The 16,855-nt window shown below is 34.0% G+C and overlaps 3 protein-coding genes across 4 annotated transcripts; 1 reads left to right on the forward strand and 2 right to left on the reverse strand.

Annotated features, from left to right (window-relative positions):
* Positions 1–4,117: 4,117 nt before the first annotated feature.
* Positions 4,118–10,180, forward strand: LOC115700615 (peptidyl-prolyl cis-trans isomerase CYP23). Of its 2 annotated transcripts, XM_030628221.2 has the most exons (8): positions 4,118–4,433; positions 4,515–4,628; positions 4,706–4,854; positions 8,378–8,450; positions 8,541–8,630; positions 9,490–9,529; positions 9,767–9,849; positions 9,944–10,180. In XM_030628221.2, exons 1-8 carry the CDS (start codon positions 4,320–4,322, stop codon positions 9,962–9,964), a joined length of 684 nt encoding a protein of 227 aa, XP_030484081.2. In that variant the 5' UTR covers positions 4,118–4,319; the 3' UTR covers positions 9,965–10,180. The 2 variants fall into 2 exon arrangements, with proteins under 2 accessions (XP_030484081.2, XP_030484082.1); XM_030628222.2 differs by lacking the exons at positions 9,767–9,849; positions 9,944–10,180 and adding an exon at positions 9,618–9,721 and having other exon boundaries at positions 4,189–4,433.
* Positions 10,181–11,963: 1,783 nt separating this feature from the next.
* On the reverse strand, positions 11,964–12,623 carry LOC115699878 (uncharacterized). The gene has a single exon (XM_030627420.2). The coding sequence runs from the start codon at positions 12,621–12,623 to the stop codon at positions 11,964–11,966; it is 660 nt and encodes a 219-aa protein (XP_030483280.2).
* Positions 12,624–14,675: 2,052 nt separating this feature from the next.
* On the reverse strand, positions 14,676–15,767 carry LOC115699879 (uncharacterized protein At4g02000-like). The gene has a single exon (XM_030627421.2). It carries the CDS (start codon positions 15,765–15,767, stop codon positions 14,676–14,678), a length of 1,092 nt encoding a protein of 363 aa, XP_030483281.2.
* Positions 15,768–16,855: the final 1,088 nt, after the last annotated feature.

A 16,855-nucleotide genomic window follows, 5' to 3' on the forward strand; every position in this document is an offset into this window, starting at 1 on the left:
ATCTCACTCACCAACAAATTCATAAATTAATCTTTCACAAAATTTGACACTTGAAAACGGAAGAATAGAGTATGAATCACAGTTGTATGTGAATCTTTTTCAAAACAAATTTTAAAATTACTTAACATTAATAATTATTAACTATTTTTATAAACAAAATCCTAATCATTCGTTTCCACAAATGCAACAAGAAATATAGATGACAAATAAATTTTAAATATACAAATTGACAACACAGACTTTTCAACCAAATATTGCTCAAACAATCTCTATTTATCCAATCCCCAAAAAATCAAAATCCAACCAAATCAACTAACACATTCTAAAAATACCTAAATTACAGTACATTGCAACCAATTCAATTTAAACAATGCAACTCTTTATTGCAACAACCTAAATCAAAATACCAAATCACAGATTCAAAAAAAAACTAAAACGAAAAACCCAAAACAAATTACAGTACATTGCACACTAAGAATCAGAACACATGCACGGGGGAGAGAGAGAGAGAGAGAGAGAGAGAGAGAGAGAGAGAGAGAGAGAGAGAGAGAGAGAGAGAGAGAGAGAGAGAGAGAGAGAGAGAGAGAGAGAGAAATACCTCAACACAGAAATGGAAACTACCACCAACACCTCACAGTCGACACCTGAGAGAAAATGAAACTATTAAGTACACGAAAATGGACTAACACCACATTCCCTTCAAAAAAAAGATTTATTTTTTAATACCCACAGTGAAGAACGAATTATAAAAAGTGCAGAACGGAGAAACTTACTAGTACAACCCACCGTCGACACCCACGACTGTAACAACCCCAACAATGGCAGAAGACGACTAATGTACACCACAATGAAGAATGAAGTATAAAAAGTGAAGAAAATGTAAAATCTGGTTTTTACCTAAGCTGAAATGAAAATGAAATGGAAAATGAAAAAGAAAATGGAAAATGTGTGTTTTCAACCAACAGAGACGAAAATGGAAAATCGAAGGAAGGAGAAAATGAAAAACGAAAAATTAAAAGAAAGTGAAGAAGGAAATGGAAGAGTGGAGGACGACGGTTGATGTGATTGATGGAAGTCAGTTTTAACTTTTCCAAATTTAATAAATGGGTAATGGCGACAAAACCCCTAAAACTTTTATTTTAGTTTAACTTAACCCTCAAAACTCAAAATTGGGTGGTAAAACCCCAAAAACTATGATTCTGTTAGCAATTTAACACTTCCGTCCAAATTTAACTGTTAACTGCCAGGTTGGCTTGTCCATGTGGACACAATATACACGTGGCACAATTTTATTGGTCCACGTAAAAAATTATTTAAAAAAATTAAAAAATTAAAATAAAATTAAATTTAAAATTAAAAAAATATATAAATAAAATAAAATATTTTTTTTCTTTCTTTTTTCCTTTCTTTCTTTTTCCTTTTCTTTCTTTTGTTTTTTTTTTTCTTTTATATCTTTTCTGTCTCTCTTTGTAACTCCTCTCTCTCTCTCTCTCTCTCTCTCTCTCTCTCTCTCTCTCTCTCTCTCTCTCTCTCTCTCTCTCTCTCTCTCTCTCTCTCTCTCTTTCTCTATCTCTTAGTATCTTTCTTCATTACAGACTTAACCACCACCATCACTCCTCTTCAAAAATATCATCACCACCACCACCATCATCCACCACAGATGCCCACCACAGCACCACCAGCATCCACCACCACCTTCACCTGTTATTTATATCCAAACAACCACAACTACCACCAACTCCACCCCAACTCAAACACAACTCCGCAACTCATATCCAAACAATCAAACGAGATTTTACACACAGATCTGAAAAATAAAAATTATATAATACCCAAAAGGAACATTTATACACAGATCTATTAACAAGATTGTAAAGAAAAATTATGGAAAACCCTAAATGAGAGAGAGAGAGAGAGGGGTATCGGGCAGACAGAGAAGAGAATAGGGCTTGGTGGTCCTCGGCCAATGGCTCGGTGTCCTCGTCAACGTCCAATGGCTCGGTGGTCCTCGTCAACGGCGGACCTGGACCTGCATCATCGAGAGTGAGAGAGACAGAGAAAGAAAGAGAAGAGGGCTGAGAGAGAGAGAGGTGATCGACTTACCTGGGTCAGGGGAGCCTCAGCGACGGCGTGCGCCTGGCTCGGTGGTCGTTGGTGACGGCGCCGTGGGTTAGGTACCTGCATCGAGAGAGAGAGAGAGAGAGAGAGAGAGAGAGAGAGAGAGAGAGAGAGAGAGAGAGAGAGAGAGAGAGAGAGAGAGAGAGAGAGAGAGAGAGAGAGAGAGAGAGAGAGAGAGAGAGAGAGAGAGAGAGAGAGAGAGAGAGAGGTTTCACTTAAAAGGAAAAAGAAAAGAAAGAAAAAAAAAAAGAAAAAGGAAGAAAGGAAAAAAAGAAAGATTTTTTTTTTATTTATTTATAATTTTTTTTAATTTTAAATTAATTTTACTTTAATTTTTTAATTTTTTTTAAATATTTTTTACGTGGACTAATAAAATTGTGCCACGTGTATATTGTGTCCTCATGGACAAGCCAACCTGGCAGTTAACAACTAAATTTGGACGGAAGTGTTAAATTGCTAATAGAATCGTAGTTTTGGGGTTTTACCGCCTAAATTTGGATTTTGGGATTAAGTGAAACCAAAATGAAAATTTCAGGGGTTTTGCCGCTATTTACCCTTAATAAATTTAAAATTCAAAAACTTAATCGGTTGCTATTTTTTTAACCCTAATCTTTCGGTTGCCGTACATCACGGATTACAATCTATAAAAGTACAATAACGGGATAAAATTGTGTCCCATAATTTATATATATATTATGCTATAATTATATTCTTTTATATACATATTATGTTATAATTACAATTATTTGTATAATTTATATTAAATTTATAATTATTTATTACTTATTATATAATAAGCTCCTACTTATATCTTTATATATTAAAAGTGTCTATTTAACGGCAATTCTTGGTTTAACGATTCTTGGTTTAACGATTTCTTTTTTTTTTTTTATTTAGCCTTACACGATTAACTTAACAGTTAAACGTTAACAAATAAATAAACCCAATAATTAAACCCAAAAAATTAAACAATCTTTTTTTAATTAAAAAAAATATCTTACCCACATATCTCTCTAACACATCCTACAATTTTTGAAATTTTTTTACACGGCTTCATTCAAATTTCAAAAAATAAACCCAATAATTAAACCCAAAAAATTAAATAATATTTACGATTAACTTACATATCTCTCTAACAAACTACAATTTTTGAAATTTTTTACACTGCTTCATTCAAATTTTAAAAAATAATTAATTTATAGTATTAACCACTTTCGTTTACTCTTCCATTCTTCTTCTTCTTCTCTTAAGCTTAAACCCTCTTTCAGTTTCTCCTTACTTCCCAAACCCAGACTCAAACCATACTCATCTTCTTTCACTCTTCTTGCCTTAATCGTAAGCCTAAGAGCATGATAAGCCTAAGAGGAGTTTGCAGTTGAAAACGCGTAAGCTTAATCCTTTGAATACCATTTGTTATTTGCAGGTATAGTATTTGTTCTTCTTTTATTTGGGTGTTTTATAGCTCAACATTCTCTGTTTGTTGGTCTATTATACAAATTAGAATAAAGTTTAACAAAAGCATAAATACTTATTATGTATAGTTAGGTGAATTAATTAAGTATTTTTTTTTTTACTATTTTACAATTTTATTGTTAAAATTTATAGAAAATTAAAAACTCCTTCAATAATGATTTTTTTTAATTTTTTATCCTTGTTATTTAATAATTCTTCTCTTTTAATTATCAAAATTATATGTTTCTTTTTAGTTTTGAAAACTTCTTACATTGTTTTCTTTAATTTAATTAACCTTAAGCCTTATTTTTTCTAATATATATCAACAATATTAAAATTTAATTTTATGAATTTATTATTATTATATTTTATTAACATTTTAAGTTTAATTTTTATTTCTCAAAATTTTACACAATATATATATTTTTATTTTTTTTTCAATATATTACATAATTATAAATTCTTTTTCTTCAAATTATTATTATTCTTTCTACAATTATCATTCTATATTGAACATTATTTATTTTAAAATTACCTATGACATTTGAAAAAAAACTATAACTATAACCTAAAATAAAACTAACTATACGTGACTAGAGACGTAACTTCTGCCTAATTTATAATTAAATGTAGCTAAACAATTTCTAACAAGAAAAAAGAAAAGAATTGAGAGTCGTGAAAGTCAAAACTCAGAACTTCTGTCACTCAAAACTGAGTGAGATCAAAGGGAGTCGGAATTCGCTCAAAAAATGCGGAACCGCAATCCAATCTTAATCGTATTCCTTAGTCTGTGTGTCATACTCATCTTTGTTGGCGCCTCCTCTGATGAACCCGAGCTGGGGTCGGCTCGTGTTGTTTTTCAGGTTTTTATTCTTGATTCAATTCAATGTATGCATGTAACTCATTGGCTATTTTCTCAAAAATTATATTAATGGGGTTTGTAGACAGAATACGGTGATATAGAATTTGGATTCTACCCGAGTGTTGCTCCCATAACGGTGGAGCACATTTTCAAGCTTGTTCGTCTCGGAGGTTATAACACAAACCACTTCTTTAGGGTAAGTAAATAAGAAAGGGGTTGTTTCTTTCCTTTACTTGAAATTTTGGTTTGTGATATAATTGAATTTGGTAACAGGTGGATAAGGGTTTCGTTGCCCAAGTGGCCGATGTGGCTAATGGGCGATCCGCTCCTATGAATGAAGAGCAAAGAATAGTTGCAGAGAAGACCATCATTGGTGAATTTAGCCAAGTTAAGCATGTCAGAGGTATTCTTTCAATGGGCAGGTACTTATAATTAATTTTTAATCTTTCCATTATTTTCAATTTGTAATTTATTTTAAGCCAAAAGAAAAAGTTTTCTACTTATAGTTTACCCCAATATTTCGTAGATTTCTAGAGCCAAAGACTAGCTCTAGAACTCAGGATTGTATTAATTCAGCAAATAAAAATTACAAGCAGTGAAATTGTGAAAAGTCTTCCAGGAAACCGATAGCCTTAGCTGGTGCAACTGATGCCCTTTCTTGTGAATATCAAGTGGTATTCCTAACTAACTGCCATTTAGAGCTACTGGTGCCCGATAGTGGTCGATGGTGATTTTGTGGTATCATAGACTTGACGATTCATTGATATACTTTTGTAGAAGAATTATGCTGTCATATGTATGTGTTAAAGGAGTAGCCGTAGCTTATGGGGGATGAAGAGTGTGGTGCAAAGGTCGGATATCACTACAATCTTGAATGATATCGAGAATAAAACCATAGACTAAAAATAAATTACAAGAAGATATTCCACTTTCTAAGTAAGACACAGAAAAGGATACTTTAAATCCTTTTACATGATGAAGCCATGGGCTACCCACACTCTAATCTTGTCCCAAAGACACCTCCTTAGATTGTTCTCCAAAAATCCTTCTATTCCTTTCCAGCCAAATACCCCATAGTAAGGTCGATATGACATGACGCCATAGAGTTTGTCTTTCCCAACAACTGGTAATACTGCACAGCAATATTTCCTCCATCTGAACTAGAATCCTCCATTACATGTTAAATTCTTTCAGCAGTTTGTAGCACAATTGTAATGCAAACTCAAAATGTGGGAAGAGGTGTCTACTAGTCTTGTTTTTCTTTTTGCAGAGGACGTTTAACTTTAGTTTGTAGTTAAAGTCATTTCCATATTTTCATTTGTGATCAATAGAATTGTCGTAGTGTTGTTTAATATATATATATTTATATACTAGGCAGAAAGCACGTGCAATGCACGTGATCTTTGTTAGTTATTTAGGTTTTTTATTATGTATTTTAAATCACTTTCACCAAAGTTTTTATTTTTCCTTTTTTTGGTGAGGCTAGTCATAATAATTGAATATGAAAGTTCACTCTAGAGATTATTCGAAATGTCAATAATAACAACATATTATACTAAATGATATGGTACTTGTACTACTTAACAACATATTGTTAAGTCTTTCATAATAACAAATTCCTCACCTTAGTCAATAAGAAGAAAAAGTCTTCTTTTCGTTGAGGAGGTCTGTTTCAGGCTCTTCAAGACCTTGCTTCAAACCTCCACTTCTTGATTTGAATTATCCTTCAGGCTAAAGAAGAAGCTAGATTCATTCCCGGCCGGACCTTAGTGAAGATCCTTACTCTTCTGCTGAAGAGCTATTCTCCCCAACAAAGATCCACTCTAGAAACCCATGAAGATTCATAAGAATAGGAAGAGAACTTAAATAGAATAGAGGCAGAACATAGGAAAACAGTTGGTCACACACAACTATTTTGGTAAAACAGTTGCTAATGAAAGTATAATAGCAATGATTCCTAGAAAGGGTTCCTCCTGGAATCCCTGTCAACTTTGTTGGGATCAATTTAATGTTGGGAATTTATTTATTTGGGACCAGATTAATAAAAATGTGTTGGATCATCATATAAATAAATCAAATTATGTAATTTATTTTAGAGCATAATTGTCATTAGTTACTGATTTTTTACTATTATTAATAAGTATTGGTCCTCATTTTGCTTCATAACATTTCATACTCATAAATTCCCATCATTAAGACAATAAGGCTTGAGAAAAGAAGTAGCAACAACTATACTATTTTGTAACACTGCAATCTTATCACCGTTATTAGATTCTAATTTTATTGTAAAATCTACCAATAATTAGAAGAAGAAATAAAAGCATTAAGCATTTAGCATCTAGAGTAAAACAATATAATAAATAAAATTGAATAAAAGACATTCTATTTGTTATTTTTTAAGCCTCAAGGTGGTATTTAGAAGCAAGTGCTAACAACACTACATAATAAAATTAACAAATATAATACTATCTGCTGCAACCCTTGCAGCCAAAACTGATGGAGTGACAACAAGGGCCTCCGAAATTGCATCATAATTAATAGCTACCATGATATTAAACCAGTTGAAAAAAAAAAGTTTTCTGCATCATAAATATTATAGCTAAGAAGAGAAGCATTGATAAATATTGATTGCATAAGGGCCAATGCAAAGGCCAACAAATAGAAAAACAAGATAAGTATCTGTCTTTTTTTTTTATTATTGCTATTATTTGATGGAGCTAGTCCAACCAATTTCATGGTACTTTGTCATCATCAAAACAAAGTCACCAACTAACCCAAATACATAGTATATATGTAGTTCTGTACAAGGTATATAGAGACTATCTCAGGGTACCTATATTGTGTATATAATATACACAATGCCATTACCTTATCTTTGCTCCCAACATACACATCTCTTTTAATACATAACCTCACATATCGAACTTCAACCAATGTCAAGAACTGTTTAAGCATCCCTTTACGAAGACGGTCATAAGTCAGAAGCCTTTCAATGTCGGCCCACCGCGGCTCTTCCTCATCCTTGTTTTCTTCATGAAGAGTATTTCATTTTCAATGGCGGCGCCGCTGATGCCAAGATCTCTCTAAAACTTCTCCGACTGGTCGTGGAAGATCTGGCCAATCGTCTCCCGCTAGAGTCGCAACGATGGCGCCACAAAATTATTTTCTCCTTCTTCCATGGGCAAACGGCTCAATTAGAAAAAATATATCAATTGCCAAATGTAATATACAAAGGTGATTTTATTTTGTTTTTAACTATCACTTATTTTTAGTGAATAGTTGTGTAGATCATACGGTACGTTCTAGTGAGGTGTCTATTCAAAGCTAATGGATGTAATTTTAAGTTTTTTATAAAAAAGTGAATGATATGACTGTTCTGATGTTACCTTTAATAATAATTGATTCCGTTAAAGTTAACAATTTTATAAGTATATTCTGTTAAAAACATAACAGAAGTTAAATGCACAACAAAAAAAGGTTAGATAGGCAATTATATATATAGGTAAGATATAAAATTCTATATTTATATATATAAATCTTTAAATTGTGCACCACCAAAAGGGGTGCACTGGTGCATCTCAATCCTGCTTTCAATATATGAGTAGTTATAATTGCAATTTTTTTTATACAACAGTCTCAGTTATTTTAGACACTTGTAAATTTTGAATAATATACAATGTCAAAATTCGAAAATTTGCAAGAGGTCCAAAATAAAATAATATACACTATCATATAAACATATTTGAATTATAATCATCTAGGTGCCAAAAATACAAAAAAGTGCACCATAGAAGTCCTTAAAATATTTGACTGGAAATTCTCCATATTCTTTAAGCTTCTATCTGTTTGTACATACACTTCAGTTTGAACTTATGTAGGTATCTACAACTCTGTTCTTCAACTGGTGAACTAACTCTAGTTCTTTTTGTCTTTTCTTTTGAATAGACATGCTGATCCTAATAGTGGTGGATCTTCATTTTCAATACTTCTAGGAGATGCTCCTCATCTTGATGGCGAGGTATACAAATTATTGTACCAGCTAGACACCATTGATCAGAATTGCATGTGACATACTGACTTATCAGAAATCTGATGTGATCTTCTGCAGTATGCAATATTTGGCAAAGTTACTAAAGGTGACGAAACACTGAAAAAGCTTGAGCAACTCCCTACTCGTCGTGAAGGGATCTTTGTGATGGTATTTTTTTAAGCTTATATTGTATGATCTAGTTGGATACTAACTTTTAGAGTCAGTATTTTTTTTCTTTTGATTGAGAATGTTGTACCAGAATTATCAATCTCTTCAAAATTATTATAGTTTTGGTTGCTTGTTCTGCAAGAATTTCATGTGATTTATGGGATTTGCATTAGTAATTCTTGTCCAAACTATCAGGTTGAGTGATAAAAGTCTCCACGTGCTTATTTTATCCTTGTAATATAGATAAAAATAACCATTCGTCTCATGTTTGTTGAAGAATTTGTAAGTTATAGAGGATTTTGAAAGCTACATGCTTTCATGTTGACACAATCTTTGCCATTCCTACAAGGATCCTTCCTAACATGTATTTGTATGTGTTGCTGTATGAGAAAGTTTTCTCATTTTTGTAACACTAAACTACCAGGACCAAGATTTCGGTCTGTTTAATCATTTCTTTTGATTAAGTGGGAGTTGGTATGTTGTAGATTACTCGTCCTCTTTCACCCTGATGTTGATTTTATAACACGTGTTTAATTAGTATCCTGATGCAGGGTCTTTCTATTATTGTTTAGTTCAATATTTGTCATTTCCCATTTTAGTTTTATTGTTATGTATGTTTTACTAGACCATCCTGTTTTAAATGACCATATAATTAAACTGTTTTATGCAGATGAGATATATAACCATATTTGGATTGAGTGTTTTCTTCTCTTTTGTTCTAGTTTTTGTTTGGATCTCTCAGACAATGTTAGGATCACGGATTGTACATTGATATGTATAGATGCAAATGTATTTATGTACAGATATATATCTTCTGTGATTGTATCCTTAGCCTTGAATGTTCTTCTACTTTTTGCAGCCAACAGAGCGGATTACAATTCTGTCGTCATACTATTATGGTGAGAATTTTCTTTCTTTGCTGTATTTTACTGCTGTTACTTAGAAATTAGATACGTAATATTTGAAAATAGGACATTTCTATCACAGGTTAATGAAAAGTCTTGAGAAGGGTCGTATGGAATTTATATAACCGAGGTTCAACTGTTGTGAACTTCTTTTCTATAGTTTATCTACATAATAGGCGTCTAATTTGCAAATTGTACTACTCGTGGGTTTTATATTTATTTTGTTATCAGATAAGCAGATGGAAAGTTGTGAACTGGATAAATCAATTTTGAAGAGGAGGTTAGCTGCATCTACTGTTGAAATTGAGAGACAGGTATTTTATCATATTTTCATTTACATAATTTTGTAGGCTGAAAACATGCCATTCCATGATAACATTGTTTAATCCCGTGTCTGTCATTTTGCAGAGAATGAAATGCTTTCCGTGACAAACAATAAGAAGAACCCAATCATCGGTGAGAGAACCTTCTCTGGGTTGCTGATTTGCCTATTTATTCATTCATGTAGTTTACATTCTATGACTTGGCATTATTAACCTGGGGTTCTTCTAAGCTGAGAAGATATTGATAGTTACATAAAATGGAACAGAAAACCTATTTTTTTTCTTCAAAATAATGCAGCCAATAGAATAGTGGTTCACTCTTCGTCTATTTTTATTTTTCTTTTTTCCTCCCTTGTCCTACCCCTGCCTGCATACTCATTTCGCTCCTGTTGTCTATGACATTTTTCTTATGCACATCACAATCATTATTTTCTTTTTTGTTTAATGGCCACTGGTATTGATGCAAATGAATGAGGCTCTTGCAAGCCGTTGAATTCATTTGAGTCTCTTCTACTTCATGATGAGGAGTTAGGGCATCTCCAATGCAATTGCTATATCTGTCAGTAGAAAAACAAAGCAGGCAACACAAGTCGTTGTGTGCATTGTAGATGGCCTTAGTAGACATCTTGGAGATGCAGTCGTGGGAGGAAGCATTGGCAGCCTTTGCTTGCTGTCTAACTTGGTATAAGACATGGCTTTTCATTTTTCACCTTCACAAGGGGTGTTCATTGGGCCACATTCAATGTTTTTAGGCATATCCAGATCTGATCCAGTTATATATCGGAAGTTAGATTTTACCATCCGATCTGATTCAATTAATTTCAGTCATCCAATCGATCCAACATCTATTGGATGTTGGATTGGATCGGTTCTGTCCATTGGATGTATTTTATTTATATTTATTGGTTTAATTTGAATTTATCCAATATTTTAGACTTAGTATTTTTTAGATCGGATCGGATCCATCCAATATTTTAGGTCCAGTATATTGGATTGGACTGGATCCATCCAATCTAAGAAAAAAAGAGTAAAATTTAATATTAATTTTATATATACATATATAGATTTTACGCATAACAATACAAAATTAAATTACTCATCAAAATTAAATGAAAATACTAATTAGTTTGATTGGATATTGGATGTTGGATGTATTTGATTTTTGGACACCCCATCCACTATCTGATCCGATCCAATTGGATATTTAAAAATAACATCCAATCCGATCCGGTCACAATTGGATATTCAGTGTTTGGCGGTCGGTTGTAATTGGATTAGTCGGTTCTCATTGGATTGGATCGATTTATGCACACCCCTATTCACAACCTTCAATCTACTTATCTTCAAGAACATTTTTCTCATGAGATTAGGGGTGTTCATCAAATTTAATGCCCATTATTTTGTTCATAGTGCATCCCATATACACTACTAATGCAGATTTCATATTTTGAATTCCATCCAATCTTCAAAAGTGCAGATTGAATTTAACATTAAATTATTTAATATTTATTATAAATATAATTTAACATTAAATTATTTAATATTTATTATAAATATAATTTTTTTTACATAACTAACAACAAAATAAAACAAATTATTGCTGTTGTATGTCTCTAACAACAAATTTAAAGGGATAAAAAAAATTTTGTAGAAAAAATATTTCATTTCGTTTTAAATTGTAGGTAGAAAAAATAAATAAATTATATGTAAGAATAAAATATACATTATTAGATTTTTAGATTATTATGTTAAAATATTAATTGCATTTATAATTTTTTAAAAATTTAAATAAATATGTGTAGATTTGATTGGATTGCTTATTTTGACATGTCAATTTACATTTAATACGCTGCACAAGTGTAGATTTTAGATTTTTCCAATTCAATCTACACAAGTGCAAATATTTTATCTTTGTATATTGAATTGAATTAGATTAAATCGTATAAATTGAATTGAATTAGATATTTTATAAATACCCTTACATCAGATGATCCAAAACTAGAACTTCTATACACAAATACAATGCTAAGATAAGAGTTTGTCAATTCACAGCATTATATATCAATTCTTTATATCTATTTTTTTTTTGAAAGAAGTGTTCTTTATTAAGTCGAGCAATCGCTCGTAAGAATAGACATCAATTCCATAGGAACACTATTAATAGAAAACATACGTTCAGCTAACGAAATAGAGTGCCGGGCAACAAAGTGCGCAACACAATTCGCAGAACGCTTAACAAACAAAAGCGAAACATTAAACAAACTCTTAAAGATCTTCTTGCAATCTTCCACCACTGAACCGAAAGAGGAAACAAACACCTCTGCACTCCGAATGGCTTCTGCACACACGAGGCTATCTGTCTCAACAATGGCTTGAGTGTAGGAGTGATTTTTCAGCCAACTCAAAGCTTCCATTATGCCCATTATTTCGGCCAATTCGGGAGAAACTCTACCGGGTTTCACACCAGCAAAGGCAGCAATCAAAATACCATCTGCATTTCGGACAACACACCCGAAACCATGCTTTGAAGAACGTTCGGAAATGGCTGCATCGACATTGAGTTTGATGCCTACACTCGGCTTTAACCAAAGCTCCGAACCATCTCCATCTTTGAGAGGAGACAACGAGGGAATATTACCCTTTCCTTGAGCTTTCAACCATTGATCAAGACTCGAATTAGCAAATGTAACCACGTCCTTCACGCTACGGGATCGCTGCTGCCATATGAGGTCGTTTCTAGCACACCAAAGGGCCCAACACAACATCACAGCTCTGCTGTGGAGATCGTCTTACAGCCGTCTAAACAAATCAATTAGCCACTGTCCGAGAGAAGAGGCTTCACGACTTGCAGCAGCCAAGCCAGCAAACTCCCAGCAAGCCCAGGCAAAATTGCAGGAAACCAGTATGTGTAATTCGGTTTCAGCATACACTCCACACATGGGACAAATATTTTCAACCAACACCTTCTTAATGCAAAGATTGACTTTGGTGGCAAGACAATTAGAAACCGCCATGTATCCCTTCCTTCCATTAGTCTTCCTTTTCAAATAGTGCATTACTTCAAAAGCCACCATGATGTTATCCGATATCAACCTTCCCGACACAAAAGCGCTTTGAGTTTCTGAGATAGCATAGTTTAAAACATTCTTCATTCTATTAGCAACTACCTTTGAGGCGATTTTGTAGATAACATTGCATAGTGAGATTGGTTTGAGATCGCCCATTTGGGAAGGGTTTTTCTTCTTCGGGATAAGAACAATATCAGTGTCATTTATTGAGTCCGGAAACTGACCCGAGTCAAAGAAATCCCGAACAAACTTGACCACATCTGCCCCAACAATTCCCCAATACTTTTGGTAAAAAGCACGAGTCATACCATCTGGCCCCGGAGACTTGTCTGGATGCATTTGAAAAAGGGCATTTCTAACTTCTTCCTCAGAAATTATCCTCAAGAGTTCTTCATTCTGCTCACGGCTTACAGAAGGCCGAATACCATCCAACACCGTTCCCATGTTAATGCTAGAAGTGGAGAACAAATCATGAAAATAGCTAGTTATAACATTGGCCAAACCTGACTCCCAATTAACCCACACTCCATTACTATCTTGAAGCCGAGTAAGACTATTGTTCCTCTTTCTAGAATTAGCAATTGAGTGAAAATACTTGCTATTCTTGTCACCCGAGTTTAACCAAAATTGTTTTGATCTTTGCTTCTAAAATATTTCTTTTTGAGCCAACACCTCTGCCAGCTTTTCCTTCCATTCTTTGTGTTGTTGAATAGATATAGAATCTCTACCCCATTTGGAATTTCGAATTTGACTCTTACAATCACTTATTCTCTTTCGGAAATTCCCAGTTATGTCCCGACCCCATCTTCCCAAGACTTCCCCACAATGATGAATTTTCTCTTGAATATGAACTAAACCCGAACCCTGCCAACAACCCTCAACAAGCTGCTCACATAAAGGTTCTCGAATGCAAGCATTTTCAAAACGAAAGGAACGAAAAGAGACAAAAGGAGTGTTACCTTTAAGGATTAGCAACAATGGGCAGTGGTCACTTGTTGAGAACTCCAGATTGAGTAGAGACGATTGTGGAAACAGAGATAACCAAGAGTTGGTAACCAGAGCTTTGTCGAGCCTTTCTTCAATCCACTCATTACTATTTCTTCCTTTCTCCCAAGTGAATGGGTAACCGACAAGAGGCAGGTCCATCAAGTTGCAGTCGTCCAAAGCCTTAGTAAAACCCTCAATGAGCCGATCGGGGTACTTCCTTCCTCCTTTCTTCTCAAAGTGAGACCCCAAATTGTTCATATCACCCAACAGACACCAAGGGAGATGACTGTCGTTTTTAAGTGAACGGAAAAGGTCCCAGGTCTGAAAACGAAGCTCTCTTTTCGGCACTCCATAAATTCCAGTAAAACGCCAAGGAGGCAGCCCCACCATTTGCACCGTAGCATCAATATGATGAAAGGAGAACCCTTGAATAACAACTTCACTCGTATCTTTCCAAAGCAGGGCAAGACCACCACTGTGTCCACGAGCTTCCACCACAAAACAACTTTCAAATCCCAGATGGGCTCTAATATTTTCCAAACTAGACTTATTACATAAAGTTTCACAAAGAAATAACAAACTGGGCTTCTTTTGAGACACAAGGTCCCTTAAGAATTGTTTGGCCCGCAGGTTCCCAAGCCCACGGCAATTCCAGCTTAAGCAACTCATTGCTCTTGGTGGGCCTAAAAACCAGAGCCCACCAATCCATTTTTTGAACGCCTCATACCATCTTGCTCCATATCATCTGCTGAAGCCGAAAAATCACACACGTGGGCCCACAAAGTTTCCCAAAGTGGAATCTGGCCTTCTTCTCTTTGAGTCAACCATTGTAGTAATGGTAGAATCAAAAAAGTTTTCATTACTATTGACATTTAAAGTCAAATCTTCCTCATTTATTCCTTGTGTCCCCTTGCTATGATTACGCCCAGCATTTGGCAAAGAATCCTTAAACATATCATGACCTTGATTTTTGCCAATCAATTCCCCTGTATTCTCCACATTTCTAGGAACTAAATTGACACCCTGTTCAGTGCTGCTTCCTTGAGATTCACGCACCGCCGCACCAGACCGGAGCCACTGTGCTCCAAATGTTGACTGTCTCCTCTGTGTCGTGGCCTTCTGCTCCAAACTATAAGGCTTCTCATGTAAATGTAACGGCTTTAAGAACAGTCTGGGACAGAACTTCTCCGAATGCCCTATGATCCCGCATATGAAACAAAAGGTTGGGATTTTTTCATACTTGAAATTAGCCCAGTACCAAGAGAGATTATCGATGCTTATCTTCATTCGCCGTTTAATAGGCTTGTCAACATTTATTCGGACTCTCACGCGAAGGTAATCCCGCCAAATGCCCACGAAATTATTAGGATCCGATTCAATGAAAGTACCAATGTAATTTCCAAGAGCCATCACAACACTAAGCGTCATGTTACCCGTTTGTAAGTTGTGTATTTGAACCCACATATCAAGGTTGTTAATTTCAACAAGCCTTGGGTTATCTCCTTCCTTCAACCTCGTAAAAATAAAAGGCTTCCGATCGTAGGTCCACGGACTCCCATCAATTACCCTTTGTATATCAATCTCATGGTGAAATTGGATGAGAAATAAGTTCGGGTTGAGTTCCTTAACATACATTCCCATCCCCGGCTGCCAAAGGAAGGCCATCATGTTTTGAAACACATTGAAATCTGAAACTCTACCTGTTAAAAGCTTTCCCACCAGACACCATCTGGTGTCAATCGCCACTTCTTCTCTGCTGCCTGGGAGTCGTAATACTTCCGTCTCTTCCTCTTCCAGAGGAATGGTTTCTTTCTCTACCTCTAAAACTCTCCCCTCACTGCTACTAGATGCCATCATGGGACTAACCACCAGCAGAAACAAGACAAAACAACACAAACACTCAGAACAAACTCTCAAAAACCAGAGAGACAGCCAAACGTATCAAGAGATACGACAGATTTCATCAATGTTAAAATTATATGTCCCACCTTCATTTTAATTTCATTTTGTTGAGGAAATTAGTGATAATTTCTAACTATTTTCTACCTGTGACTCAGTCTACAAGATACTTATTTAGTTTGTGATAAACTTAATATTTTTAATTCTTTATATCTATTAATGATGTTGATTTTGAAATAATAATAAAACAAACCATTTGCAAATACTCTACTCTACTGGGTTATGCTATTTACAAAAAACTTGACCTACTTTTCTTGAAATAGCACTTTCTAAGATTTTGAATAAATACCATTTTGGATTTTGTATTTTGCAAAAGTTATTAATTAGATTCTCTGTTTTGCTAAATAATAAAATGGATCCCATATTTTCTAAAATGGTAAAAATAAGACACCGAGCTCAATTTTTAATAATTTTATTTTTTAAAATAACCAACTTTAAGACACTTTTTAACACGAACAAATACAGAAAATGTAATAAGTTTTGTTGATTAGATTATTATTAAGTTTTATTTTGACAAAAAATCAGTTCAGGGTCTTATTTGTACAATTTTAGAAAAAAAAAAATAGGATTTATTTTGTCATTTAACAAAATAGAGAGTAAATTAGTAACTTTTACAAAAGTCCAAAATGATATTTACCCTAAAATTTTTAATGGTCCACTACTTAATGTCTTGAATCTTTTCTTAGACTTATTTTTAAGAATGAATATAATGATTTTGATTTTTTTTTTTATTATTTGTAAAATTTTCACCCAAGAGAAGTCTGAAATTTTGATTGCGCTAATGAATCTGATTAAAGGAGAGAAACACTTGTTTCATTTCGACACGAAGTCTTTCAGTAACTAGAGAATTTTAATCTTGGAGTTTTACCCAAACAGATAGGTGCATTCAAAACAGATGGTATCTACAAAAATGTTATTTATATGTATTCTCCTAAGCTTGTCTACCGATCTTGTGGAGTGGCTGTGAATTTGGAGGCAAAACT

The sequence above is a fragment of the Cannabis sativa genome, chromosome 8 (assembly GCF_029168945.1).
Source record: "Cannabis sativa cultivar Pink pepper isolate KNU-18-1 chromosome 8, ASM2916894v1, whole genome shotgun sequence".
NCBI lineage: Eukaryota > Viridiplantae > Streptophyta > Magnoliopsida > Rosales > Cannabaceae > Cannabis > Cannabis sativa.